The 26,231-nt window shown below is 38.6% G+C and overlaps 13 protein-coding genes across 13 annotated transcripts; 5 read left to right on the top strand and 8 right to left on the bottom strand.

Annotated features, from left to right (window-relative positions):
* Window positions 1–27: 27 nt before the first annotated feature.
* Window positions 28–831, bottom strand: REX4 (putative 3'-5' exonuclease; the record flags this gene model as incomplete). The annotated part of the gene is made up of 1 exon (XM_043194960.1): window positions 28–831. The coding sequence occupies one exon, from the start codon at window positions 829–831 to the stop codon at window positions 28–30; it is 804 nt and encodes a 267-aa protein (XP_043050157.1).
* A 289-nt stretch (window positions 832–1,120) lies between these two features.
* Window positions 1,121–4,240, bottom strand: KQ657_004285 (uncharacterized protein; the record flags this gene model as incomplete). Its single annotated transcript, XM_043194959.1, has 1 exon — window positions 1,121–4,240. One exon carries the CDS (start codon window positions 4,238–4,240, stop codon window positions 1,121–1,123), a length of 3,120 nt encoding a protein of 1,039 aa, XP_043050156.1.
* A 66-nt stretch (window positions 4,241–4,306) lies between these two features.
* On the top strand, window positions 4,307–9,027 carry PKH1 (PDPK1 family serine/threonine-protein kinase; the record flags this gene model as incomplete). Its single annotated transcript, XM_043194958.1, has 3 exons — window positions 4,307–4,348; window positions 4,489–4,525; window positions 5,543–9,027. The coding sequence occupies 3 exons, from the start codon at window positions 4,307–4,309 to the stop codon at window positions 9,025–9,027; spliced, it is 3,564 nt and encodes a 1,187-aa protein (XP_043050155.1).
* A 408-nt stretch (window positions 9,028–9,435) lies between these two features.
* Window positions 9,436–10,178, top strand: RPL27A (60S ribosomal protein eL27; the record flags this gene model as incomplete). Its single annotated transcript, XM_043194957.1, has 2 exons — window positions 9,436–9,466; window positions 9,799–10,178. The coding sequence occupies 2 exons, from the start codon at window positions 9,436–9,438 to the stop codon at window positions 10,176–10,178; spliced, it is 411 nt and encodes a 136-aa protein (XP_043050154.1).
* Window positions 10,179–10,497: 319 nt separating this feature from the next.
* Window positions 10,498–11,781, top strand: WRS1 (tryptophan--tRNA ligase; the record flags this gene model as incomplete). The annotated part of the gene is made up of 1 exon (XM_043194956.1): window positions 10,498–11,781. One exon carries the CDS (start codon window positions 10,498–10,500, stop codon window positions 11,779–11,781), a length of 1,284 nt encoding a protein of 427 aa, XP_043050153.1.
* A 36-nt stretch (window positions 11,782–11,817) lies between these two features.
* Window positions 11,818–12,240, bottom strand: KQ657_004281 (uncharacterized protein; the record flags this gene model as incomplete). The annotated part of the gene is made up of 1 exon (XM_043194955.1): window positions 11,818–12,240. The coding sequence occupies one exon, from the start codon at window positions 12,238–12,240 to the stop codon at window positions 11,818–11,820; it is 423 nt and encodes a 140-aa protein (XP_043050152.1).
* A 579-nt stretch (window positions 12,241–12,819) lies between these two features.
* APT1 (adenine phosphoribosyltransferase) lies at window positions 12,820–13,377 on the bottom strand (the record flags this gene model as incomplete). Its single annotated transcript, XM_043194954.1, has 1 exon — window positions 12,820–13,377. The coding sequence occupies one exon, from the start codon at window positions 13,375–13,377 to the stop codon at window positions 12,820–12,822; it is 558 nt and encodes a 185-aa protein (XP_043050151.1).
* A 789-nt stretch (window positions 13,378–14,166) lies between these two features.
* On the top strand, window positions 14,167–16,965 carry SPT5 (transcription elongation factor; the record flags this gene model as incomplete). Its single annotated transcript, XM_043194953.1, has 1 exon — window positions 14,167–16,965. One exon carries the CDS (start codon window positions 14,167–14,169, stop codon window positions 16,963–16,965), a length of 2,799 nt encoding a protein of 932 aa, XP_043050150.1.
* A 27-nt stretch (window positions 16,966–16,992) lies between these two features.
* KQ657_004278 (TFIIH/NER complex subunit) lies at window positions 16,993–18,624 on the bottom strand (the record flags this gene model as incomplete). The annotated part of the gene is made up of 1 exon (XM_043194952.1): window positions 16,993–18,624. One exon carries the CDS (start codon window positions 18,622–18,624, stop codon window positions 16,993–16,995), a length of 1,632 nt encoding a protein of 543 aa, XP_043050149.1.
* A 268-nt stretch (window positions 18,625–18,892) lies between these two features.
* On the bottom strand, window positions 18,893–19,783 carry TAD2 (tRNA(adenine34) deaminase; the record flags this gene model as incomplete). The annotated part of the gene is made up of 1 exon (XM_043194951.1): window positions 18,893–19,783. The coding sequence occupies one exon, from the start codon at window positions 19,781–19,783 to the stop codon at window positions 18,893–18,895; it is 891 nt and encodes a 296-aa protein (XP_043050148.1).
* Window positions 19,784–20,355: 572 nt separating this feature from the next.
* On the top strand, window positions 20,356–21,480 carry PPE1 (carboxylesterase-mitochondrial 37S ribosomal protein YmS2; the record flags this gene model as incomplete). Its single annotated transcript, XM_043194950.1, has 1 exon — window positions 20,356–21,480. The coding sequence occupies one exon, from the start codon at window positions 20,356–20,358 to the stop codon at window positions 21,478–21,480; it is 1,125 nt and encodes a 374-aa protein (XP_043050147.1).
* Window positions 21,481–21,484: 4 nt separating this feature from the next.
* Window positions 21,485–23,869, bottom strand: QNS1 (glutamine-dependent NAD(+) synthetase; the record flags this gene model as incomplete). The annotated part of the gene is made up of 2 exons (XM_043194949.1): window positions 21,485–23,640; window positions 23,866–23,869. 2 exons carry the CDS (start codon window positions 23,867–23,869, stop codon window positions 21,485–21,487), a joined length of 2,160 nt encoding a protein of 719 aa, XP_043050146.1.
* Window positions 23,870–24,693: 824 nt separating this feature from the next.
* Window positions 24,694–26,187, bottom strand: KQ657_004274 (uncharacterized protein; the record flags this gene model as incomplete). The annotated part of the gene is made up of 2 exons (XM_043194948.1): window positions 24,694–25,902; window positions 26,182–26,187. 2 exons carry the CDS (start codon window positions 26,185–26,187, stop codon window positions 24,694–24,696), a joined length of 1,215 nt encoding a protein of 404 aa, XP_043050145.1.
* Window positions 26,188–26,231: the final 44 nt, after the last annotated feature.

Genomic DNA, 26,231 nt, shown 5'->3' with positions numbered 1-26,231 from the left:
ATATATATGTATATATATATGTATATATTATTTATACATTTTTTCAAAGTCCTTCCTATATAGTCTAAAGAGTAGCATGGTGGCTCTGGCGTCTTCCACGGACGAATGGGACGCACTTTGAATGTCAAGCTTCAAGAAATGCAGTGAAAGATTCTTAAGACTCGGAGTTCGGCCCTTGCTAATGGCTCGAAACGGTTTAAACCTCGAAGTGTCTCTGATCTTGGACCGAGGATGGGATAAGTATAACGATTCCAAATCGTGATGCACAGCATGTCCCACGAGGATCCGGTTCTGTAGAAGCTCACTGGTCAATCTCTGGGCCTCTTGGAAAGTAATCGCATCTACCATATGCTTGGGTGTAACTCCACTGACCCAAGTTCTCCAATCAGTGACCTTCTCTCTGGGTTTAACGAACTTATCCAAAAGAATATGACCATAGAAGTTCACTATAGACACTCGGGCCAATGCTGACTCTTTACCTTCATGGCCTATACCCACAAACTCACAATCTATGGCTATATATTTACCAATGTCTTTCTTCCGTTCGTCCGAAACATGGGCTGCTATTTTCAAGGACCTTTTAGTGTCCAATTCGAGCTTATCAACGGTGATCTGAGTCTCTTGTGTCCAGAGAGCGTATTCTAATGCAGAAACCGTTCGTATCAATGTCTTTTCAATGGTGGAACTAGGAACGGGGGAAACGGTACCCCTTTTGGCACTCTTCCTGTTGGTCTTCTTGGAGACACTGCCCTTACTGGAGCCTTTACTGGCACCATTGCCCTTATCTATCAGCTTGCTGAGCCGTTTCCAGTTCAGCGATAATCCACTCATGTTTATGCGATGAGATGAGATGCGATGAGATGAGATGCGATGAGATGCCCTGGCAAGTGGAAACAAGGGAACTTGAGCTAAAACAAAGCTGAAACAAATGGACGGGACTTCAAATTAATGTCAATTCAAAGTTTCTGGTGTATGTAAAGAGATAATGTTAAATAATGTGTTTATGTGGAAACAGAATAAGATTTTACTTACTTAATAAATTCGTCCCACCTCGGAATCGAACCGGGTATATTCCGCAAAAAATACCGTATACCATACAGATATATATAACTATGGTACCTCAGTTGGCTGTGGACAACCTATACACTTGCATCACCCATTTCAACTTCTCGATAATCTCTTGACACTCCTTTGAGTTGGACGCCTCAAGATCATATTTCTTCTTCACCAGTGACTCTTTCCCGCCCTCAATAAGCTTGGATACAACGATCTTGAACTGGTTGGGGTTCTTAGCGTTCTTGTAGTGTTTCACCTTTGTTATCTGCGTGATATGGAATGAGCTGGTCTTTAGCATCAGTTCCTTATAGTAATTGTTGTAGTTGTAGTAGTAAAGATGGTGGTGATGGTGGGTGGTGCTGGTGGTAGTAGTACTGTTACTATTATTATTCGAATGGTAGCCTCCACTGGAATTGGAAAACGTATTATTGGTATCTCGAAACGTAATGTCATCAGTTGGTGCAAGATGAACATAATCTCCGTCTATGATTAAAGATTTTTCAATTCGATTCAAAATCGTAGGTTTCTTTCTCCATACTTTCCATTTGAAATAAATGGTATTGATGTTGGGAGGCATCTCCATCGTTGATTTCCCCGTCATGATATCTTGCAAATACTTATTGGCCTTCTCCGTTTCAAACTTGGATTTTGAGGAAGACACCACTTGATGACGTGGTGGTGGTGGTGTCGGCTTGTTGTTGGAAGAGTCCAAGTTGGCTCCACAAACAGGATCAAGAGCCATGCTCAGGAGTTTCTCGTCAAGTGTAGATGGAGTGATTAATGATGTTAGTCCATTGGCAGGCGGTGTTATCATAGAATTAAGTGCCCCGTAATGATTACCATTATTGTCAGCATTGGTACCTTGTGCTGTAGCAGATAATATCATAGAATATGCACTATTGGGAACAATCTCCAAGCTATACGTAGTCAATTTGCTCACCAATTGAGTATCGGATAACACAGGACTGAAATATGATTTGGATAAGGGTTTCGAAAAGTTGGTGGTGGAACCACCACGCAAAAATGGATTGGGTTTAATGGTGGTCTCATCAGCAGTAAAGGTACCATCATCACTGCATTCTCTAAACTTCCATCTTGATGGGTCCATCCCACTAATAAGACAAAACTGTTGCATTAATTGACCCACCGTTATATGACCAGGAATAGTCATTCGGTAATAATCTTGCTGTGTAAAATCATGTGGGACACTCTTCAACGATATTATTATATCTACCGATTCTTGGTCTCTAACATCATTGGATAATGAGACTAATGTAGTTTTGGAACGTGTTTGGAATTCAGCAAGACTCTGCTTAAATTCTGAAGGTAGTGGTGCTATTCTGTTGTTTCTAGCAATTTCCTCTGGGTTTTCTATTTTGCATAACGCTACTTGCTGAGGACAATTGTAAGAAGAAAGTAAACGAGTTCGGTCTAAAATCCCAAAGGAGCCGTAGTTTTCTCCATCTTCATCAACCAATTCTAGCCTCCAGTTATTGGGGTCATAGAACTCAAGATCAGTTACACTCTTGTACTCCTCAGTCTTTAATGTTAAACTCAAAAGAACATATCCAATGCAGTCACTAATAGCAACGTTACTGTTAATATGTAACGCACTTAATGTAGGTGTGGTTTTAGGAGGAAGAAATATATCAAGCTTCACCTTCTTGGTGCCGACCACCAGTACATCATCCAGATCAACAAATCCATAGTAGGATAAGGGATTAGTATGAGACAGTTTATGTCTTGATTTGATCATATTACTCAAATTTGATTGTTTTGAAACGTTACCATCCCTTTCCTTTAGGTCTATCTTTCTGAATAAGTTTTGCTTCTTTTCTTTCCCTATTGTTAGGCCCTTAATGTTACCCAAACTGGATATCCGAGGTATTTTCCCCATGCTATTATTGAATAGTCCTCCTTTAGGTAATGTGTGCTTGGTACTTTGTGCATCAGCAAAACTGCCTCTCTTCTTCTTCCGCTTCTTTGAAAGCTGTCCATAATCAGTGACAGTATGGCCATTAGATCCAAAAATATAACTTTGACTTTTGTTGTATGAAACTGAAAGTAATGAAGTAGAATCAAGCATAGAATTAGAATCGGTGTCTGAAAACGTAGACTCTTCCATTTCGTCATCAAATGCTTCACTTTCGTAACTTTCTCCTTCAATGGCATCGTCATCAATTTCTTCTTCTTCATCATCGTCGTCATCTTCATCGTCTTCATCGTCGTCGTAATCATTTTCATCACCTTCTATAAACTCCTCTCCTTCATAATCTTCAGACACTTCAGAATCAGCCTCCTCATCGTCAAGATAAGTGTCATCTTCATCTAAAAATTGGTCTTCATTTGCATGCATTCCGGAAAGTTTACGTCTTGTTCCTTTATTCTTAATTCTTTCCAACTCCTCTGGATCCAAGTTCTTAACCACATTACCATTCTTACCCACTGCAACTCCAAAATCACTGTCTATAGTTAAGGCATCGGAATTATCTGAATCCAAATAATCCCGAGCCTCTTCTTCAATATGTTCTAAATCCCAGTGTCTCCCTTCAAGAATGTCGTTCCCACTGTTAGTTTCGGTTTCACTATCACTGCCTCCACTCAATTTCTTGCCAATATATTGCCTGAGTTTGGCCATATGCTTCCTCTTATTCTTATCGAATTTAGCAGCAGCATTGTTGTCGCCCACCAGATCAGACGATTCCGGCTTGGAATTCCTCTTTCCACTGGAGCTACGCCGTATCTTTGAACTGTACGTTAAAGATGTAGATCGTCTGGCAGTCGACATGGATGAAAATGAGCTTGTATCGGAAATAGTGGTAATACTAGTACGTCTGGCATTGTCGTCCCGTAGTTTGTTTGTCGCCTTGTCTTTGCTCGGGGTTATAGTGGACGGAGAATGTGGGTTATAATCTTGGGTTTCCGAATTCTCGGACGTAAGATCGTCATCTTCTTCATCTTCATCGTCGTTGTCGTTCTCTTCCTCTTCTTCCATGAGTGTTTCATTCTTTGAAACGTGACTATTAGCATGAACCAGTTTCTCCACTATTCTACTTAGCTTCCGGTTATGTCGCCTTGCACCACCATCGCGGTGATAAGTACGGGTATGACCATCATGTCTTCGACTCCTGGATCTCATGGTTCGAGGAACATCACCATGAGTGTCAGAAGCCAGCTTCTGCATGGTATTCTGGAGATGTCTCGCGACATTGAACGTAATAGGGGGTGAGTATGCCAACTCACTACCACCATGGACGGACTCAGAACCATAGAATACCCTTCGAAGCAAACTGTTGCTGCCATCGGCATCATTTCTTCCTCCTTCAGTCTCTCCATCTCCTAGTAGCAACAATGACGTTCGTATGTGGTCTATAAGGTGACCATTGTCCATTGGGAATGCCATCACTGACTAACAAGACTTATACTGTGTAGGCTGAAGCACTCGCGTTGTTGCAACCCTCAACAATTGGTTTGTCAGCCGCTTTCAATTCACGGACGATTCTGGATTATAAACACTATCCTATGAGCTATAATTGTAAAGGCTTTGGAATTGGCTTGAATGCAAAAGATTGTTACTGTTTGAATTAATAACTGATCCCATGAATTGTGGTGTGCGGGTCAGTATTACGTAGTTTATTACGTAAGCGTATTTAATCAAGGTTGTTCTTTAGGGATTAGAAGTGAATTCAATTGATAGTATATTACATTGTGCTATTAATTATGTATTGTTCTGTAATGTTGGTTGCTTAGAAGATGTGCACATTTGTTGTACTTTATATAGATTACGTCATTACGGATAGCTTGAAAGACATAGATTCCCATATATGGAAATTAGTGTAAACTGGTTTCACTATTATTCGACTCTATTTTCCGTATTAGGAGATTTATGACTCCTAACAAGTTTACAAAGCGAGCATGAGCAAGATCAACCCAAAACCAAAACATGTTGTTCAACTGGATTATCAATAAGCTTCAGCCATAAATTACGGTGGTTAGGAAAGATTCAAAGTTGATTGTCAATTGTTGCAGACAAGTGACATTGCGGAACAACATTCAAGTAAACTCGACTCTCTAACTGATAGTTCGGTTTCCATCCAATAAGATTGTTCCAAGCAAAGCAATAGTACCAAGAAGTCAGTGATAACAGAGGCAGTGCTATTTTTTCTTAAGTAGACAGCATCTTTATTACAAGGGGCAACATCATCATTGGCAGTTACTGGTTCATATAAGGTAACTCTTTAATAAGTAGTAGTAACGTTAAGGATTGCTTGACTGTATTGCTTGGCCAAATAGAACTGGACTAATATACCATCCAAGAACGCTCAAGAGATTTATAAAGAGCATAGTTTAAACACAGCATAAGGTTGTTCATACCCTTCTGGATCTGTTTACTTAGCCTAAGAATACTGTCCATACCATACATGAATTCATCGATGAACTTGTTTGATGTCGGCATTCTCAACTAGTTCTACATCACTTCCACAAGAAGGAGAAAATCATTCGGATTTGGTTGGTTTATACGACATGTATGTTGCAGATTCTGTAGTTGTTAGTGGTAACGGAAGCATGGATACTTTGGACTCCAACCTTGATACTCCAGCAATCATGAAGTCACATCATCATAATAATAATAATAACAACAATGGTTCTAATGCTTCAAGCCACCCACATTCAACTGCTACACTTTATCGTCAAGGCTTGTTTCATAAGGAGGAAATATTGAGATTACCCAAAATGCAAATCCATTCACATGAAAGTTCAAACTTAACTCCAGATAGAATCCATAGTGCTCCAGTTACACCTCAAAGTGTTTCTTCCAGTTCTTTCGACTTCAACCCTCATGTGAACCCAACGGCTCAAACCAATCCAGAATTGAACTTGACTCTTGAGGGGGATAGGACCATTTCAGATGAGTTGAAAGACCATAAACGTCAATTACAAGATAGTGCTACTTCCCGTTTCTCTGCTGCTGCTGCTGCTGCTGGAGGGGCTAGGAGAGGTACAGCTTTAAATCAAGTTACGAATGAAGAAGATGAAGCAATTGATATGGAAGATAACGTACCATCTAGGGAGGGGACGAAGGAAGATTGGGTGGAACGAGGAGCTGCAGTCCGTACGTTAGACGATGATATTGTTATCAAACGCACGGTTCAAGATTTCGTTTTTGGTAAAGAATTGGGTGAAGGTTCATATTCCACAGTGGTACTTGCAACAGATAAGCATACTTCAAAGCAATATGCGGTTAAAATTTTGGATAAACGGCATATCATTAAAGAGAAGAAGGTGAAATACGTAAATATTGAAAAATACGCTCTCAATCGTTTAAGCAACAGAGTTGGAATTATATCTTTATTTTTCACTTTCCAAGATAAACACTCCTTATATTTTGTTTTGGATTATGCTGCTAATGGGGAATTATTATCATTGATCAAAAAATATGGTACTCTTAATGAAGACTGTACCCAATTTTTTGGGGCTCAAATTCTTGATGCTATCAATTATATGCATGAGAATGGTGTTATTCATAGAGATATTAAGCCAGAGAATATTTTATTGGACGATAAAATGAGGATTCAAATCACAGATTTTGGTACAGCCCGTATGCTTGAAAAGGGTGGAGAAGCAGAAAATTACCCTGTTGATGTTAGAGCCAAATCCTTTGTTGGAACTGCTGAATATGTATCACCGGAACTATTGGATAATAAATATTGTGGGAAACCTGGAGATATTTGGGCTTTTGGTTGCATTGTATATCAAATGATTGCTGGTAAACCACCATTTAAGGCCACAAATGAATATCTTACTTTTCAAAAAATTACCAAACTACAATATGCTTTCAGTGCTGGGTTCCCAATAATTATTCGTGACTTGATAAAGAAAATCTTGGTGTTACAACCAAGTAAACGGTTGTCTATTCAACAAATCGAGTCTCATTATTTCTTTCATGATATTGACTTTGATGATTTTGATTCTGTCTGGAACAGACCTCCTCCTGAGTTAGGTCCTTACAAAATGACTGCTAAATCTATGATGAAAGTGCCTGATCTAATGAAATCCTTGTCCCAACCTCAATTGTCAACCCGCAAATCTTGCCAGCCAAAAAAGATTGAAAGAAATGTTAGTGAGTCTGCAAGTTCAAACTCTCACCTTCCAACGTCTTCAGCTTCTAATGGAACTGGGGTCCCTGTGAGTGCAGCATCTGTGGCTGCCTTTGTTTTGAAGAAGGAAAGTGGGAAGACTAGTAGTAATGAAGAACTAGGTGATTTTCATGGAGAGCAACCTAAAACATCATCAAAGTCACAAACACCAACGGGTACTGGTACCGTTAGTACATCAGGACAATCGACTCCTCATCCAGATTATATACCTGGAACCAAGATTCTTAGACCAACGGCCATCTCCCGTCAAAGCTATACTTCACGTACGGGTTCAACAAGGACAAGCAAGAAAGGCTCCTCGTCTTCCATAACATCTTCAAAGCAATCTGTTAGTCGCAAATCACTGGTGATAGAAATTGCACCCATGTCAGTTCTTGATAATGCATGGAAAGATTACTTAAAACATGAAGATGAACGGATCTTGAAAGTGGGTCCAGTTATTGTGTCTAAACAGTACACAGATGTTTTTGAAAGGAAACATAAAGGTTCGTTACATATTTGTTCGTTAGCTTTAGCTCCAAGAGGAGGAAGTACTGTTGGTGGAATTAATGGTAATACCATGATAAGCCAAGTTGTTCATGGATCATCCAGTTTAAGAGGGTCTGGTTTAACAACAACTTCTCAGCCACAACCAGTTTCAGCAACTACCATGGCTTCGTTAGATGATGAGCTTGAATACTTTCGTGATTATTTTGAAGTTGAAAAGCCGGTTCCTGTGAGTCCTACCAGTCCGAAGAACTCTCAGACATCCAATACAGATGATGGGGGTTCAACCAAGTCTCATCGGTCACTTTTCAAGAAGTTATTGAACATTGATAAAGAGAAGGAAAAGGAAAAGCAAAATGAGGATGCTTCTACAACTTCAAGCTGTTCTACTGTGAAGGTTGTGGTTGCCAACTTGTATGATCGTCCTAAAACTTGCACCATGATAATAACAACCCATGGACGGATCATGCTATTGTACAGACTAGAATCTGGAGTGTACCATAAATTAAGTGAGATTCAATTATCACCAGAATTTATTCAGGTCAAGGAGTTGTTAAATTCTGGTGCTGCTTCAAAATTTCATAAGTTATTGCCCACCACGGGCACATTTTCTATTTCAGGTCCAGTATCTTCGTATATTTTTGAAGTGGAGAAATATGAAGTCAACCAATGGACATCAGCATTAGTTAAGGCTAAAACCAATCAAATTGAAAGAAATAAGGAAGAAGCTGTTGCAAAGAAAGAAGAAGATCCAGACCAATTGATTTTAGTTCCTGTCGCACCAGCTACTACACCAACATTAGATCCTAGAAAGCAAGAGAAATTAGACCATACACATAAATCTAATCATGGTATTCCAAAGCAGCAGCAAGATGCTCATCATCATAATCTTCAAAATAATAATAATAGCCATCATGTGAAAAACCAAAATCAAAGTCATCGCCGCCACCAGCATTCAAATTCGGAAGGACATGATGGAAGGCATTCAATGATGGCCGATAGAATCTCACATCATAAGAATACTAAACGGAAGCCTCCCCCTCCAATCAATCAGCGCCAACAACAAGTTAATATGTCTACAGGTTTAGGCATTACCAGCAACAGTAACGATATCAATGGTACATTACATGCTGCTCAGTTGGCAGTATCTCACATCACACCAACTACAGACAACAGACGTTCAAGCTTTACTAAAACAAGCGGTGGTGGGAATGGGCATTCCAGTCCACCAATTGGAACTTCACTGTCAAATACCCCAAACGGTAAGCCAGGAGTGACGGTGATGAACTCCAAGTTTTTGGCTCGAAGCCAACGTAAAAGCAAATAGCTATATATATAACAAGATATACTACATAACTATTAAGACAATTTACAACAGCAGTACCTTAGTTATTTGCACCCAATCGCAGGCGTTCACGTGATGGAGTAGCAAATCTTTACGGTCACGGTGATTCCTCACGTGCTTTCAAAAGCCCTGCCCTACATGATTAACACAAAACCGTCTTTACTATTAGGTGTTACCCGGAACACAGCCGTTGCACACGACCTGAGCGTCTGTTACACAAAGATCGTTTTAGGACACACCGATGCCCCACCAAATCCACAGTTGTATGGCATACGAAAAATTTTCACCCTTGTGAGCAGAATGGCAGACGGTAGTGAAATTTTTTGATACATCTGGCTTTTCTTACAATTCTTTTACACAAGTCATTTATACCTATACAACAAATTAAAGATGGCTAAGTTCATTAAGGCTGGTAAAGTTGGTATGTAGCAACATGTGGAAAGCTATCAGCACGTTAAGAGACACAGCAAGACAGATGAATGGCGAATATCAAACGAACCAACCATTGAATTGAACAATCGAATCATTACGACAAAAAGACGAATCACAGTTAAACAATTTATAATTCCTTTCCTTCCTCCAATTGTTCTGAAATCTATTCAACCCAATTATCTCCAATCAAAGTTTTCATTCTCCCTGATCAATGAGTGGTACAGAAGTTGAACTCCTAGTAATTTTCGTCACATCTTATATGTTAATTGCACTCTTGTTATGCTCCCATTGAAAATTGAAATACTAACGTTTACTTTATAGCTATTGTCGTTCGTGGTAGATACGCCGGTAAGAAGGTTGTCATTGTGAAGCCTCACGATGACGGTACCAAGGCTCACCCATTCCCCCATGCCGTTGTTGTCGGTGTCGAAAGAGCTCCTTTGAAGGTTACCAAGAACTTGGGTGCCAAGAAGACCGCTAAGAGAACCAGAGTTAAGCCATTTGTTAAGTTGGTTAACTACAACCACTTGATGCCTACCAGATACTCCTTTGATGTTGAATCTTTCAAGTCTGCTGTTACTTACGAAGCTTTGGAGGAACCATCTCAAAGAGAAGAAGCCAAGAAGGTTGTTGGTAAGGCCTTGGAAGAAAAGCACAAGGCTGGTAAGAACAAGTGGTTCTTCACCAAGTTGCAATTCTAAACTTACATACCTCCCTTGACGCATCTTTGTTCTATATGTTTACATACACTAATAATCACCAAAAATGATATAAAAACTGGGTTTAAAGTATTTATGTGTATTTTAGAGATATAATTCTATATCTGGGCTATCTGCTATAACTAAGACGTTGTAATCATGTAAATTGTCAAAATTTTTCACTGTAACTGGAAACTAGACACGTGATAACGATCGTTACACAAAAAAGGGATGATATCTCTGACAGTTTAAACTCACAAGTCAATGTCAAAGTCAAAAGCAGGTCATTCTTCTTCCTTCTACGGAACTAACTTCATCTTTAATGGCATCTCTCGAACAAGATCTTTCCAACGTTCACATCTCCAAGAAGGACGATGCAGAACAAGTGGTGACTCCATGGGAAGTTGGTGGAGCAGTTGTTGATGGTAAGGAATTGGAAATTGATTATGATAAATTGGTGAAACAATTTGGTACCAAAGCCATTAATGAGGATACTTTGGCCCGTTTCAGAGCCGTAACTGGATCTGAGCCTCATCCATTCCTTAAAAGAGGTGTTTTTTTCAGTGAAAGAGATTTGACCAAGATCCTTGACATGTATGAACATGGAGAACCCTTCTTCTTATATACTGGAAGAGGTCCACTGAGTGATTCTATGCATTTAGGTCATATGATCCCCTTTATTTTCACCAAATGGTTACAAGAAGTTTTTGACGTTCCATTGGTTGTTGAATTAACTGACGATGAAAAGTTTCTTTTCAAACCCAAATTGACCATCAATGACGTTAAAAAGTTTGCTAAAGATAATTGTAAAGATATCATTGCTGTTGGGTTCAATCCAGAAAATACCTTTATCTTTTCCGATTTAGAATATATGGGAGGTGCATTATATGAGAATGTGGTTCGTATTTCAAGGCAAATCACTACTTCAACTGCTAAGGCAGTTTTTGGATTCCAAGACCTGGATTGTATTGGTAAAATCCATTTTGCCCTGATTCAAATTGCAACTGCTTTCCCATCTTCATTCCCAGATGTTTTAGGATTACCTGAAAAGACTCCATGTTTAATTCCTTGTGCTATTGATCAAGACCCATACTTTAGAGTCTGTAGAGATGTTGCAGATAAGTTGAAGTTTAGTAAACCTGCTTTGATCCATGCTAAGTTCTTCCCTGCATTGCAAGGTGCTACCACTAAGATGTCTGCATCAGATGCCACCACTACTATTTTCATGGGTGATACTCCCAAACAAATTCAAAAGAAAATCAACAAATATGCCTTTTCTGGTGGTAGAACTTCAGTTGAAGAACATAGAAAGTATGGTGGTAATCCAGATGTGGATGTTGCTTATCAATACTTATCGTTCTTCTCTGAAGATGACGAGAAGTTGGCTAACTTAGCTGAATCTTACAGGAAGGGGGACTTATTATCTGGAGAGTTGAAGAAGGAATGTATTGAAGTTTTACAAGAGTTTGTATCTGCATATCAAACCAGAAGAGCTGCCGTTACTGATGAAGTTGTTGATAAGTTTATGAAACCTCATAAATTGGTCTGGGGTAAGAAGGAAAGATTGGTAGCTCCAAAGGAAAGACCAACAAAGAAGAAGCAATAGAATAGATTATAATAATTATAATTATTAGTAGTAAATTTAACTCACTAGTGACTTAACATTGTCTAGCACAAACATCAATTTGCTGAAATCTTCCGGTGTATTCTGATTTCCATCACCAAACCATCGAGATCCAATAGTTAAAATGATATTCTTAGGTTTACCACTGTTATATAACACCATCTTACCGATTTGGGTAGCTACTACTTGCATCTTGACATTCTTCAGATCTCCCATGAGTAACACGGGTTCGACTCCAGGGTCCGTAGCCAGATCGGCTCTTATGATTGGCTGGCCTATCCTTTTGCTTAAAGGTATATCAAAGGTGAAATTCATGGCTCCATCAATGGAAATATTTAGAACCATACGGTTATCAAATTCTATCTTGTGAAACTCAAACTCCCCGTCTCCATCTCCAGAATACTTCTTCTTGATGATCTTAGAAAACGGGATATCATCCATTTTAAAGAGGTAGTGATAATTATCATCACCTTACAAATAACCTTCACAGCAAAACATATTCAGATATGCATTCATTTTATCACGTGATGTATCACGTGGTTCTACTTTGAAACCATTGAGGTCTAACCCCATTAATGCATGATACAATTTGAACTATCATCCATATACATAAACATATATTCAACATTACAATGAGTGAGATTGCAGATAAGACACGTATGTTACTCGTCACATTATGATACGTTCCATTTGGGTTAGTAAGTACTAACCTATCAAAATTGTATAGCGGTGCTAAAGGCATCAGATTTACCAGAAAAGCTTCAAACCGAGGTGTTTGATATCTCCAAGAAAGCCCTTGAAGCCTACAGCATAGAAAAGGATATTTGTGCTTACATTAAAAAGGAATTGGATTCTATGTTGGGACCCACGTGGCATGTGGTTGTGGGTAAAAGTTTTGGAAGTTATGTCACACATGAACAAGGATTCTTTATCTATTTCTATATTGATAAATTAGCGTTTCTTATATTTAAAAGTGGATAAAACAGAGTTTATACTTGACTATGTTGTATAGCAATACATTTAGGAACCTAATTTTTCAGGTTGACCGCTTAATAAAGTGAAAACTGGTGCCTTAAGCTTATCTCTTCCCTTTAAGAAATCCAACTCCATAACAAAGAGGAATTCTACAACCTTACCACCAGATTTCTCTTCAACCAATTCGTAAGCTCCAGTGGCTGAACCACCAGTAGCTAAAATATCATCAACAATAACAACATTGGCCCCCTTAGGAACAACACCTTGTTGCATTTCAAATTTATCACTACCGTATTCCTTTTGGAACTCGGCAACATAAACAGGCCCAGGCAACTTCCCTGGCTTTCTAACAGGAATGAACCCGGCACCAACAGCTAAAGCCAAAGCTGGTCCAAACAAAAAACCTCTGCTTTCTAACCCAACAATGTAGTCGATCTTACGGTCTCCCAAGTGTAACTTAAAGGCATCTATTAACTTTTGAAAGTGCTTGGGGTCAGCGAAAATTGGTAAGAAATCCTCAAAAAGAATCCCCTCCAGAGGGAAGTTGGGAAACTTCTTTAAACACCCTCTCAACTCTTCAGCCAATGTTTGGATCTCTGACATTGTAATACTAATGAGCTTACTCTTACTTTGCTAGAGGTCGAAGTACGTTAATTTTTTTGGTGAGCATCATCTTATCAATTATGGACTGCATGTAGGGATGGATCAACATGGTAGTGAAATAAATATACTGGTTACTTTTGCAGCCTCAATTCATGTCTGATCCTTCTTATTGCTAGTAGTACTGCTTTGGGTGATAGATGTGGATAGCGTGTCCTTGTATAAGGTTGCAGAAACGATAATTAATGTTTAGCACAATTTTATAGAGAAAGTCATGTTTTTACAAGTAAGTTGTCAAGATTACCAGGAAGTGAATGGCTTTCTACGAATATACAGAATATTTCAAGAACAAAAAGCATACAACAAAGCCGCTAATCCATTTGAAAGGCTTGAAGTGAGCATTTGCAACGTAACAAAATCATTATAATAAGCTTAAGAGGTTTATCATGGGACAATGTACCTATTGGATATTGTATGAGATCAGTGGACGTCTCTTAGTACGTCTCGCTTATTAAGAATTGACAAAAATATGCACTCGGTTAATTTGAAGGTATGGTAAGTTGTTACTATTAGTCATAGAGTGCCATTTCAAACATGATCAGATGTTGCTACAAAAGCAGGTATAACTTAATATTTACAATATCACGTGATGCATCACATGACCATAAATTCATTCAAAGTGATCACCCGAAAAATTTTGGAGTTAGTAAGTCAAGCTAAACAAACTGGTATTAATACAACTTCTACTGGTTCAAAGTATTCTTGACCTGTTGGAAGGAAAACTCATCAACCATGTCTGACGAGGAGAAATTGAAACAGGAGGCGATGAATGACTCGCTTTTGAACGATGAACCCACTGCCTATGAAGACAGAGGAGCTAAAAGAGGTTTGGATGTAGATGAAGATGATGATAACAACAATGACAATAATATTAACGCTGGTCGTCCTAAAAACGCATCTACATTGGATGACGAAGAATTAGATGATGGCGAAGATGAAGATGAAGATGAAGAGGATGAAGCTCCAGGTAAAAGAAGAAAGAGAAGAAGAGCCAACCAGTTTATTGATATTGAAGCTGAAGTTGATGATGAAGAAGAAGATGAATTGGACGAAGAAGATGAGGAAGCCGAATTATTAAGAGAACAGTTTATCTCAGATGATAGAGGTGAAATTGGTGATGAAGCCAATAATCAAGATGATCGTTTGCATAGACAATTTGATCGTCGTCGTCAAGAAGCTGAAGATCAAGATGCTGAACAATTGGCAGAAACTTTAAAACAGAGATATAGAAAAACCCATACTGTTTACAGAGGTGACACTGCAGATGGTACTGTATCTCAAAAGTTATTGATGCCTTCCATTAATGATCCTCCAATTTATGCTATTAGAGTTAACCCTGGTCGTGAAAAGGATTTGGTTAGAAAATTGTACGAGAAGAAGAGAACTTTGGCTAGAAAGGGGGTTCCATTGGATATCTTGACCGTATTCCAAAGAGATTCTTTTAAAGGTTATATTTATATTGAAGCTACCAAGCCAGAAGCCATCGAAAGAGCATTAAATGGTGTACCAGGAGTCTACATGAGAAATAGATTATTGGTCCCCGTTGGAGAATATCCTGACTTATTGAAGCAAGTTAAATCTACTGACGTTGAATTGGTACCAGGGATCTACGTTAGACTTACTCGTGGTAAATATAAAGGTGATTTAGCAATTGTGGATAATTTATCTGAAAATGGTTTGGACGTCAGATGTAAGTTGGTACCCAGATTGGATTATGGTAAGAATGATGACTTTGATAAGGATGGAAGAAGAATTAAACTGAAACTAAGACCAATTCCAAGATTATTCAGTGAACAAGAAGCTAGAATGTATGACGGAGAAGGTCTTCAACCTGGAAGAGGTACCCGTACATATTTTTACCGTGGTGATGAATATATTGATGGGTTTTTGTTTAAGGATTTCAAATTACAATTTGTGCAAACAAATGATGTGCATCCTACATTAGAAGAATTGGATAGATTTCAAACTGGTGGTACAGAAGAAGGATTAGATTTGGCTGCTGTTGCAGCATCTATAAAGAACAAAAATGATCCTTCAACATCCAAAAATATCTTTCAAGCCGGTGATAAAGTGGAAATTCGTCGTGGTGAGTTAGCAAGAACAATTGGTAAAGTAACAAGTTGTTCATTGAATGAAGTCTCCATCACTGTTACTGATAGTGGAGATGCTAACTTTGTTAATCAAGCCATCACTGTTCCTGCTTCTGATTTACGGAAAGTTTTCGTTTCTGGTGACCACGTGAGAGTGGTTCAAGGTAAACATGCAGATGAAACCGGGTTGGTGATTAAGACTGATGGAGACAATGTTGTTTTGTTATCTGATCAAACTCAAGAAGATATTCGATTGTTTGCTAACTATTTGATAAAGGCCACTGACTCATATACTGATTCTTTCAACAGTATTTACAGCATTAAAGATATGGTACAATTGAATGCATCAACCGTTGGGGTCATTGTTAAAACAGAAAAGGATATTTTCCAAATTCTTACTTCTGAAGGGAGATTAGTTAAGGTTAAACCTTCAGGAATTGCATCAAAATTGAACTTGAGTAAAAGAGAACAAGCTGCCACAGACAGAAATGGTTCAACCATAAGAGTTGGAGATACTGTCAAGGAAAGCTTGGGTGATAAGAAGAGAGAAGGTTCAATTTTACACATTTATAAGAATGCTCTTTTCATTGAATCTCATGAAATCATTGAAAACTTGGGTATTTTCACCACTAATTGTATCAATGTTACTACAATTTCCACCAAGGATTCGATGGTATCTAGAAGCTTGGGACCAGATTTAAGTAAGATGAACCCCAATTTGAAGATGCAAAATCCTATTGCTGCACTTGGGTTGAGGGCTAAACAAGGAGGTCGTGATAAGTTATTGAGTAAAGATGTTGTTGTTACCGGTGGAAATTATAAAGGTTTGAAGGGTAAAGTTGTTGATGCAGATGATACTTTTGTTCGGATTGAATTACACACCAAAGCTAAGAAGATTAAGGTTGGTAAGAATAATATTAGTGTATTTGTTCGTGGAGAAGCCGTACCATATTTGCGGTTTATTGGGGGAGGTAACTCTGGACCATCATCATCTTCTCGACCAGAAGTTCCAGCTTATAGTTCTTCTGGAAACGGTTCTTCATGGGGAAGTACTGGACAAGGTGGAGGACAAACGTCTGCCTGGGGAGGAGCTACAGCATGGGGAGGTAATGGTGGTGGTGGCCGTACTCCGGCAGTTGGAAATGCTTCAACTTGGGGTGGAGGAAATGCATCCTCTTGGGGAAGAGGAGCTGGAAATGCTTCGACTTGGAATGGAGGTAATGCTTCTACATGGGGAGGTGGAAATGCTTCAGCTTGGGGAGGAGCCAACAACAATAATAATAATAATAATAATAATAATGGCGGAGGTAATTCCAATTGGGGTGGAAATAAAGGAGGTAATTCTGCTTGGGGTGCTTCTGGTTCTGGATCTACGTGGGGCAATGGAAGTGGATCTACATGGGGTAAAGGGGGGAATCGAAGTGCTTGGGGTAAGCAATAAGCATTAAGCAATAATTTAACTAATAATTTACATGCTATCACAACCAGGACAATTATGCAAGGTTTCATGAACAAAGACGTCACAATCAATACAAAAATCATTGGAGCATTTAGGACACCTGTATCTTGAGCTTGTTCTATTCAGCAACTTATCGATGGATTCCAAATCATCAATACCGTTTGGGAAAAGAAGCAAACATCCATAGCAGTATTTACTCTTGTATGATTTTGCAATGGGGACCTCTTTATAAGCAGCCAAAGGTACTAAATGATGATATGAACGGGCCAAATGAGTCGAAAGAATTAACATCAAACCACAGATTGGACAAATGGTAGGTAAATGACATACTTTAGCTGAACATTGAGGACATTGATAACCAATATATGGATTAATCCCGTTACCGTTACTACCACCACCAATACTTCCTCCCCCACCATTGCCTCCACCACCATCCACTAAACTCTTGCCTGGATTATCATTAATTAATAGGTTATTCTTTGAACCTTCAGACCCCTGGGTCGGATGGCATGCACACAATTGAGGCCAATCCAAAGACGTTCTGTTGGTAGTCAATTGGATCTTGGAAGGGAACCCCATCTTTATTAGTGCAACGCCTCTGTTCTGTTTCACTTGCTTTAGACTCTCTTCGATAGTAATAGGTAATGGAATCACACAATCAAGTAGAAGCTCTTTATAGTGTTGTTCGTTCATAATGACTCCATAACACGATGACGTATCGGACGTTAGTTTGTTTGTCCTTCTAACTATCTCTTGACATATGGCCACCTGGGCTGACAAACCTATGATCTTCACCTTAATGTCGTCTTTTATGAGGTTATTAATTGTATGGTGAATGTCGCCTGGATCGCTAGTGAATAAAGCCCCAAACAAAATTAGTATCTCTTTAGAATTCTTTGATGATTCACCACCATTATTATTGGTGGTACTATTATTACCGAAATTATACATCAAAAGTGATCGGGCCATCTCCAACGAATTCTGTAGCGAAGGGTCCCCCTTGGGCTCAAACTTGTTATGCTGTCTCGCCTTAACGTGTCGGATATTATCAAGATGATACTGAGGCGACGAGCTCACCTCACTGATTAATGTCGCGACACCATTTCTCATAAGCACTATACCCATTTGAGATATGGGGTTTTGGTCAAAGAACTCCACTATGAAATCCACCAAATATGTTAATGTCATCAGAAACCGTGTGGGTCGTAAATCCTTCTCCAGCATCGTTTGCGACCCATCAACAATGACAATTAATGTCCTTATGATTCCTCTTTGGAATGAACCACTGGAATTCTTCATGATCTTTTTCTTTCGAGCTTCAATCATCGACTGAATAATACTTTCCAACGACTGCCCTTCGTTATCCTTGACGACATCCCAAGATCTTTGGTACTCGTCTTCCCATGAATACCCGTTAGCTCCTCGAAGATCACTAATGGCTGTAGTAGCCTTGGATTTGGCTCGAGTTCTTTTGGCAATGACTATCTCGTCATCATCATCTTCATCATTGTCCTCATCTTGTAAGTCCTCATCTTCTTCTTCCTGGTTGTTGTCGCTGTCCGATAGCTCCTTTTTGTCGTCTGACAATTCTCCAGGACTACCTGGGGCAACGTACTCTTCATCTGAATCGTCACGAGCCATTGTGTGGTGAATTGAAGAAGATACGGCTATCGGATTGAAATAGGAGGTAGTCAGTTTTCAATGTCGCGGTGATAATCAGTGCACATTTTGTCGTTGTAATTTTGTCTTACTTTTCTCGACCTAAATTCACTCGATAGCATTTGTTCGACCTAGAATTTCCAGCAGTACGATTCATCCTTGGTCAACTTAAATAAGATTAAAGTCGCTTTCAAAACCATTAGAAACAGTCTATTAAGAGTGCTATGATCTACACCTATGTACTAATTCTTTAATGCTTTTTTCTGCGTTTGGGATCTGGTTCCTCTAAGGTGATTATTCTAGACTCAAAGTTAACCTTCCCCATTTCATCAATTCCATAAAACATCAGTGCAAACTGTTTGCATTCAACTTCAGACTTCTTTTTATCATCGCCATAAAGCTTTTGTCGAATAATATTACCAGATTTGCCCTGTATTAATTGCGTTACCGAATACTGTTTACCTTCGACAGGAGTGATTTCTGCGTCGACCGGCTGATTCCAGAATCGAATACGACTTTCGCCGTAGTACTCAATAAATTGATGTCGCAGTAAATATTTATCGTACGCCAAATTTATCGGATAAGCTTTCCGTTCCAAATCTTTGTTTCGTTTTATTTGAGGTTCGGGCGCAGATTCGTTTTCTTGGATATAAAAGTTCCTAAGCAATTGTACTGCTTCCGTACGGAGGATACCTCCATAACTAAGGTATTCCCTATCGGGACCAATATCATCTTTATTCACCAGAAGTACCGTTCCATTACCTCCAAATCTTTCGTTCGCACACCCGAACACCACGCGGTTGATTCCTAATTGTCGTAATGCCAGGGCACACATAATGCACGGTTCAACAGTAACATATACAGTGATGTCATTGAAGACATCCTTTATATACTGTAAATCGTCCCGTTTAGAAAAGGGGATCTTCTCATTCATCACTTGCTCTATAGCCACAAACTCAGCGTGTCGGGTACCATTGAGTGACCCATTGGTATCGTTACTTCCCACAGCGATGACTTTCCCCGTAGTATTTGATACAAATGTACATGCCACCGGAGTTTCTCCTTGAAGTAGTGCACGATATCCAACATATAGTGCTACCACCATATGTTGAAACTCATTGGTAAGATCATCGGCGGACATTACGGGAAATTACCATTACCGTTTAGTTAATGTATGAAGACGAGATTTTTCACTATATACTTTAGGATTTTGTGTAATGATATCAAACCCGTAGTGTATACAAGACTGTAGCATACCTACCCATGATACCAGACATGATAACAATTACTTGATATATGGGAATGATGAAGTGGAATATACATTGAAATACTATTTCTACCATTATGTATGACTCTTCTCGGGTAAACAGAACTTTCAATGCAACATAATTATCTTTCATTGAAAATATGAATAATGCTCCCAATTTTTCAATACATTCCACCAAATCCCACCAAATCCCACCAGAATTCATACCAAAAACAAAAAAATAAATAGGGAGAAGCAGTATAATATGGAACCAGCCCGATCAGACCTCCATTAACTTTATAAGAGATACAGTATCATTCAACAAGCATATCATACTACTGTACTACCCCATAATCCGCGCTACCATGTACTTAGTGCCTGTACCGATTACTAAATAGTATAACAATCATCAATTAAAATATTAACTCTTCATTCATATAGATATACATTGTTATGGAAAATACGCAATGTCTGACCTTCACAATCGGCTCCTCAGGCGCATAAAAGAACACGAACAAGCCATTGGAGTGTCACTGGTATTGGGAGAAGATCTGTTGGACAATTCGTCGTTGTTAGCTGCTCCGCCAACTCCTGCTTGTGCTGGTCCACCAGTAGTACCAGACTTTGATCAACAGCACTATAAAGAGATCACTTTTAAATACAGAGACGTTTATCTCATTAACGGGGTATCGATCCAAACGTATTATTTGCCTTCTAATAAACCCACCAGTCCTATATTTATGTGTCATCATGGAGCTGGATCTTCAGCTATGACATTTGCCAAATTGGCCGAACAGCTACATCAACATGACATTGGAGTTTTCATGTTTGATTTCCGAGGCCATGGCCATTCGTCTAATGCAGCAGATGCGTCTATTGAAGCATGCGTTGAAGATTTCAAAGGTGTATATGATAAGTTTATGCAACTCCATTTCCAAGAGTCGTCAAGTAATTCTATATATTTATTGGGTCATTCATTAGGCGGAGCAGTACTAACCAAGTTCATGGTCAAGTATTATCAGATCATGCCAAACATTAAGGGCTTAATAATGTTAGATATAGTAGAAGAAACCGCAGTTAAAGCTCTAGATAGTATGCCCAAGTTCCTAGAAAGAAGACCAACTAGATTTGACTCTATTCAAAGAGCTATAGATTGGCATATTAAAGAACTGCATCTATTAAACAATGAAGATTCGGCCAAATTAAGTGTTCCTGATCTTCTAATAAAGGAGGATGGTAGAGGTGGTTGTTATACTTGGAGAGCTAATCTAATGGATACTCAACAATATTGGGAAGAATGGTTTAAAGGATTATCTGATAATTTTGTCAATTGCAAAGGAGTTGCTAAGCTTTTGATCTTGGCAGGCCATGAAACTTTGGATACAAACTTAATTATTGGCCAAATGCAAGGGAAATATCAACTAATTGTCTTCAATAATAATGTTAGAACAGGCCATTTTGTACAAGAGGATATTCCACAGCAAATAGCACTAAGTTTGGTTGATTTTGTTAGAAGAAATGATTGTCCCAATGATTATATGAAGAATGAATTAGGAATTATTCCAAAATGGGGTGGGAAAGTTCATACTTAGAAATTCAATCAACACTCAAGTTACTCTCCGCAATCTTCTTTTCCCGTTCACTGATAATCTTAACCACTTGGTCTATTTTTTTGGATGCATGAGGGAACCTAGGATTAATCAAAAATGGTCTCAAGTCAAATCTGTTATCATCAGGTGAATATTGTTCAGCATGATAGGCAGGCGTCATAGTGGTCATCTTATGTCTATTAATGGCATAAAAGAACCAAAACCGTTTAACCTTTTCTGCAACTTGTTCAGCAGTTAATGAATAAGGCGGTTGAGACCATTCATGATATAATTTGATAAACATGGAATAAGGCCCACATTTTTCAACTTTTCTTAATCTTCCAAATCTTGATAATTCATCATAAGTCATTCCCATATCTACTTCATCTGATTGAACATAATTCTCAGTGATTGGTTCCAATTCAGCAGTTGGGGTTGCGGTTAAGAATTCATTCAAAATTGGTAATTCAAAGTTGATTTCTGCCCAAGCGATGAACCTTTTCAAATCAGTTTTAGAAATTCCTCCAATAGGATTAATATCAGCGGAAGAACAATCATATTTGGTCAAATATCCTCTTAAGCATTCATCAACATTAGCACTCCCTAGCACCAACAATCCTCCAGAAATACGTCTTGTCCAAGGTAACAATTGAGCAAACAAATAAGCCAAAACCATTCTTAAACGTGCCTGAATGTTTTGTAAAGCCAAGTTTTCGGTTTGAGAACCTCCAAAGATCTTAAAGATGGGTTTCTTCCCGGTTGCTACTTCAAATACATTAACCACAGCAGTAACAAGGGTATCCATATTCATATCAACATGGAAAGATCCGATTTTAGTGGCCAATTCCTTAGCTCTATATCTTGTTTCTTTAGAGGAATTAACTGTACCCATGAAGCTTGTATAGAAGAGTTTTGAAGCAATTTCTTGAGGAGTTTGAGGAATAAAAGTATTATCATGAACCAAAGTTTGGATATCTTCCAAAACTTGCTTATCACCGTTTCGAACTGCTTCAACTACCAATAGACACATCAGGTGAACAATTGTGGCAGTAGCACAAGAATCAATACCTCCACTTAAGGGAAGGAAATAACCAGCACATTTAGATCTCCGCAAATAATCCCATAACCAACAAGCAGGACCAAGAGCAATCTCTTCCTCTGGAAGATGGTATTTGACTTCTTGTTCCAATGTAGGTCTAATTGTTGGATCAAAAACATGAGAAGAAGGTGCCAATTCAATATCAGTTTCAATAGTATGATAAACTTCTTCAGTCAAGACTGCTTGCATTGAAGCTGATTTTTGATTTCTATAAGATCTTACATCATCAAGATCAATTGTAGCTGTAAGGACTTCAATGTCTTTCAATGAAAACTGTGAACCCTGAGCCAACATTTTACCGTTAAGTACAATGGATGCACACCCATCATAATAAAGTCTATCACCATCACAACCCTTTTGATTAGCATAAAGATATACACCTCCACATTTAGTGGTTGCTTCGGTAATCAATTTCATTCTAGTGTTCAACTTTCTTAATTCATGATGGGATCCAGAACTATTGGTAAAGATTTCAACTCCATCTAAAGCCATTGCTATATGAGGACTTTGAGGAGTGAAAAGCTCCTCACAGGTTTCAAACCCTAATTTGGTTTCTCTGGTTTGAATTACGCAGTCACCAAAGATAACTTTATTCTGACCACTGATCTTGATGATCTTTGAAGGTAAATGGAACTCTTCAAAATACTTTGGTCGATTCCAGGGAGTGAAATACCTCATTTCACGATAGTTGCCATCATTGGCCAAATACAACTTAGGACGTATCAATAAGATTTTACCATTATAAGAAATGATCCGACAATTGTACTTAATTGACTTATGGATTATGGGCATTCCAATATCTAAAACAATTCCTTGGGTCCGTGGATCGCTTAAGATCTCACTATAAATTTCCCATGATTGATCATAAACATCATTTTCGAGGAAATGATCAAGACATCCGTATCCACATACTTCCAATTCAGGTCCAACTCTTAACTTTGCGCCTTTTGATTTGGCAATCTCAATTGACCCTATGATCCGATCTCTGTTGCCTTCAAAGTCCAATGCCCATTGGTTGAGATTGCATGTAGCCACAGTAATCAAATGAGCCATGATTGTAACACCTTTAGCAGTGGAATAGATTATGCTGTACGTTATCAGCCTTGATATAATTTCTCCTTATACTTTTCTTCGGACGGTATATAGACTAAGGATCTGAGATATTGCTGACGTAATGAAGAGTAATAAATTGCCTAAATAGGATGCTTGATCTTACGTCCTCAAATTTACAGTATGTTCCCTCTTGAATTGAAACATCACCACGTATTTGCATATAGTTTGGCTAATACTCATGAAAAAAGTTCACTTACTAGCACACCACTGATTTGCGGTACCCCTTACACAGCATTGGCGTTATAGGTGTTACGATTTCATTGGTAAGTTGAAGACATTTTTAGAAGCCAATGACAATAATGACAATTGTTTTAAATGTAGATGGAAATTGAAAGAAGTAATTGAAACTACTATTATCAGCCATGCACGTTGATAATGTCTATATGGAAACACCTATAGACGCCTCTTACAACTATTGCAACATTCAAGCTTGTGACCAAACTTCCAAAGGTGGTAAGCAATCAGATTACGTTTTTTTCTGTCGGGGATGTAATCGATGTAAAAAATTAATCACTACAAGAAGTATGCTCTATGGGATTAGATTTGAATCCTACCTCATCTTACTTTAATGTTATAGATAGCTCTAGTATTTGCGGAGAGATGCAAGAGACAGGAACGATATGATATAGAGTGAGTCAGGTTTTCGATTGATATCTGTACATTTATTGTAGTTGTGATACTTGAAAACGCCTTAGAATTCACTTATAATCACAGCTGTAGAAAATGTACCAGAGAATGTATTACTATGATAACTATATATCATGAAACATTTACATGTGTATGTATTAGGCTGCGAAAACGTCTACGTTATTTATAATGCAGAAAATGAATTATAAAAAGTATAATAAAAGTATGTGATACCCAGTAGGTTGCACTACGCCATCTGATTAGCTTGGTCCTCTGAACTATAATTAACTTAACTGTTCCTTACAATATAAGTAAACCCAAAACATATATTTTCAAACACACTATACACTAAACAGCAAACGCAACTATTAATATCATCAGGCAGAGACATTGACTGGATCAAGTCCACTGGCAATGTTGCATTGATGCATTAATCTTCTTTCATCTTTGTTACCAGCTCCTACACCTTTAAACTCTCCTGTAACTGAATGCCAAACCCCTCTATTGAAGAAAATAACCAAGTCTCCTTCTTGCCAGCCATGAGCTAAAACATGTTGTGGAGAAATAGCAGGTCTCATTAGCGAATGAACCTTTTCTCTTGATTCCTTCAAGTCTAAAGTTTTAACAGATCCATCAGGTTGCTTGGTGTGTAATTTATATAAACAACATCCATGAACTTGTAAATGAGGTTCCTTAGTAGTTGGGTTTGTCCAAACCATTGGTAACTTTTTGACTTTGGATTCTTCCCATTCAGGTAATTGATCAAAGGGGGTTTCTTTCCCCTCAGTGACCATAGTTAACCCATCAGAAGTAGCCTTAGCAGGTCCAATAAAGATATAAGGATGTGGAGCATATTCAACAGTAGTGTTCAAGGCAAATTGCTTATCTTCATCCAGCAATAATTCAAATGCCTTCGCACCACTAACAAAACAGGTTGCACCTCTGGTCAATTCCAATTGGTCACCACTACCATCATTATAATCAATGGTTTGAGTACTAGTACTAGGTGGCACTCTAATACCCAACAACGTGGTGACCATTGGGGGGGACAATCCATATAAGGCAGAGTCAATGTGCCATCTATAGAATCTGGTTTTATTTTGTACCTTAATCTCTTCCTCACTCAACACATCCTTATGGAATGTTGTATGCGATGGATGAGTTAAAGAAATGGTCTCACCATTTTCATTACCGGGTTCATCAGCTTCAAAGACCCCTTGACCCAAGATTTGAACCTGGGGTTGAGATTTGACAGAAGTACCATCCTTTCTAAGAACTGATTGTTCATGTCTAAACTCCTTACCATGACCATATCCGCCTAAACCACCATCAGCCTTTGGTTCAGGAATACTGGGATCAAATCTTTTGGTTAACAAATATTGAGACTTGGGTAATAACTCCTTTTGACCAGGAATAACAACAACCAAATGAGTTTGAACAGCAGCCTTCAATGTGGTGAAATCATCTTCATTCAAGTTGGCTGGATCATTATTGGCGTAGTCAGGTAACGTAACAGTACAACCTAAAGCTTTACCTTCCAAAGGTGTAACAGTAATTTCTTCTCTATGCATGTTTGAAATTGATTGCTAAAATGTTAGTGGAATAAACAACGAGAAGAATTGAATGAAATTTATTGGACATTGCCTGGGTTTATATCCGTTTCTGTTGCTGGGGGGTTGTTATCAGTCTTATCAAGCGAGGCACGTGACCAGCTGGATTCCGCGGTGTGTTCCGTCGGAGAACCCGTCGGAACGGCATCATCCTTTCGGTCCTCTCCATAGTTACATGCTGACGTAAGGCAGCAACTGCAAGCATCCGTCGTGTATATGACATAGTATTACATAATAATTGTACTATAATATCACAGTCATATGATAGGGTGTATCAGAAGTATTACAATGTATATTACTATATT

Source organism: Scheffersomyces spartinae, assembly GCF_019049425.1.
Source record: "Scheffersomyces spartinae strain ARV_011 chromosome Unknown scaffold_6, whole genome shotgun sequence".
Classification (NCBI taxonomy): Eukaryota; Fungi; Ascomycota; class Pichiomycetes; order Serinales; family Debaryomycetaceae; genus Lizanozyma; species Lizanozyma spartinae.
Note: the sequence above shows the minus strand (reverse complement) of the source record. Positions and strands in the feature narration are given on the sequence as shown.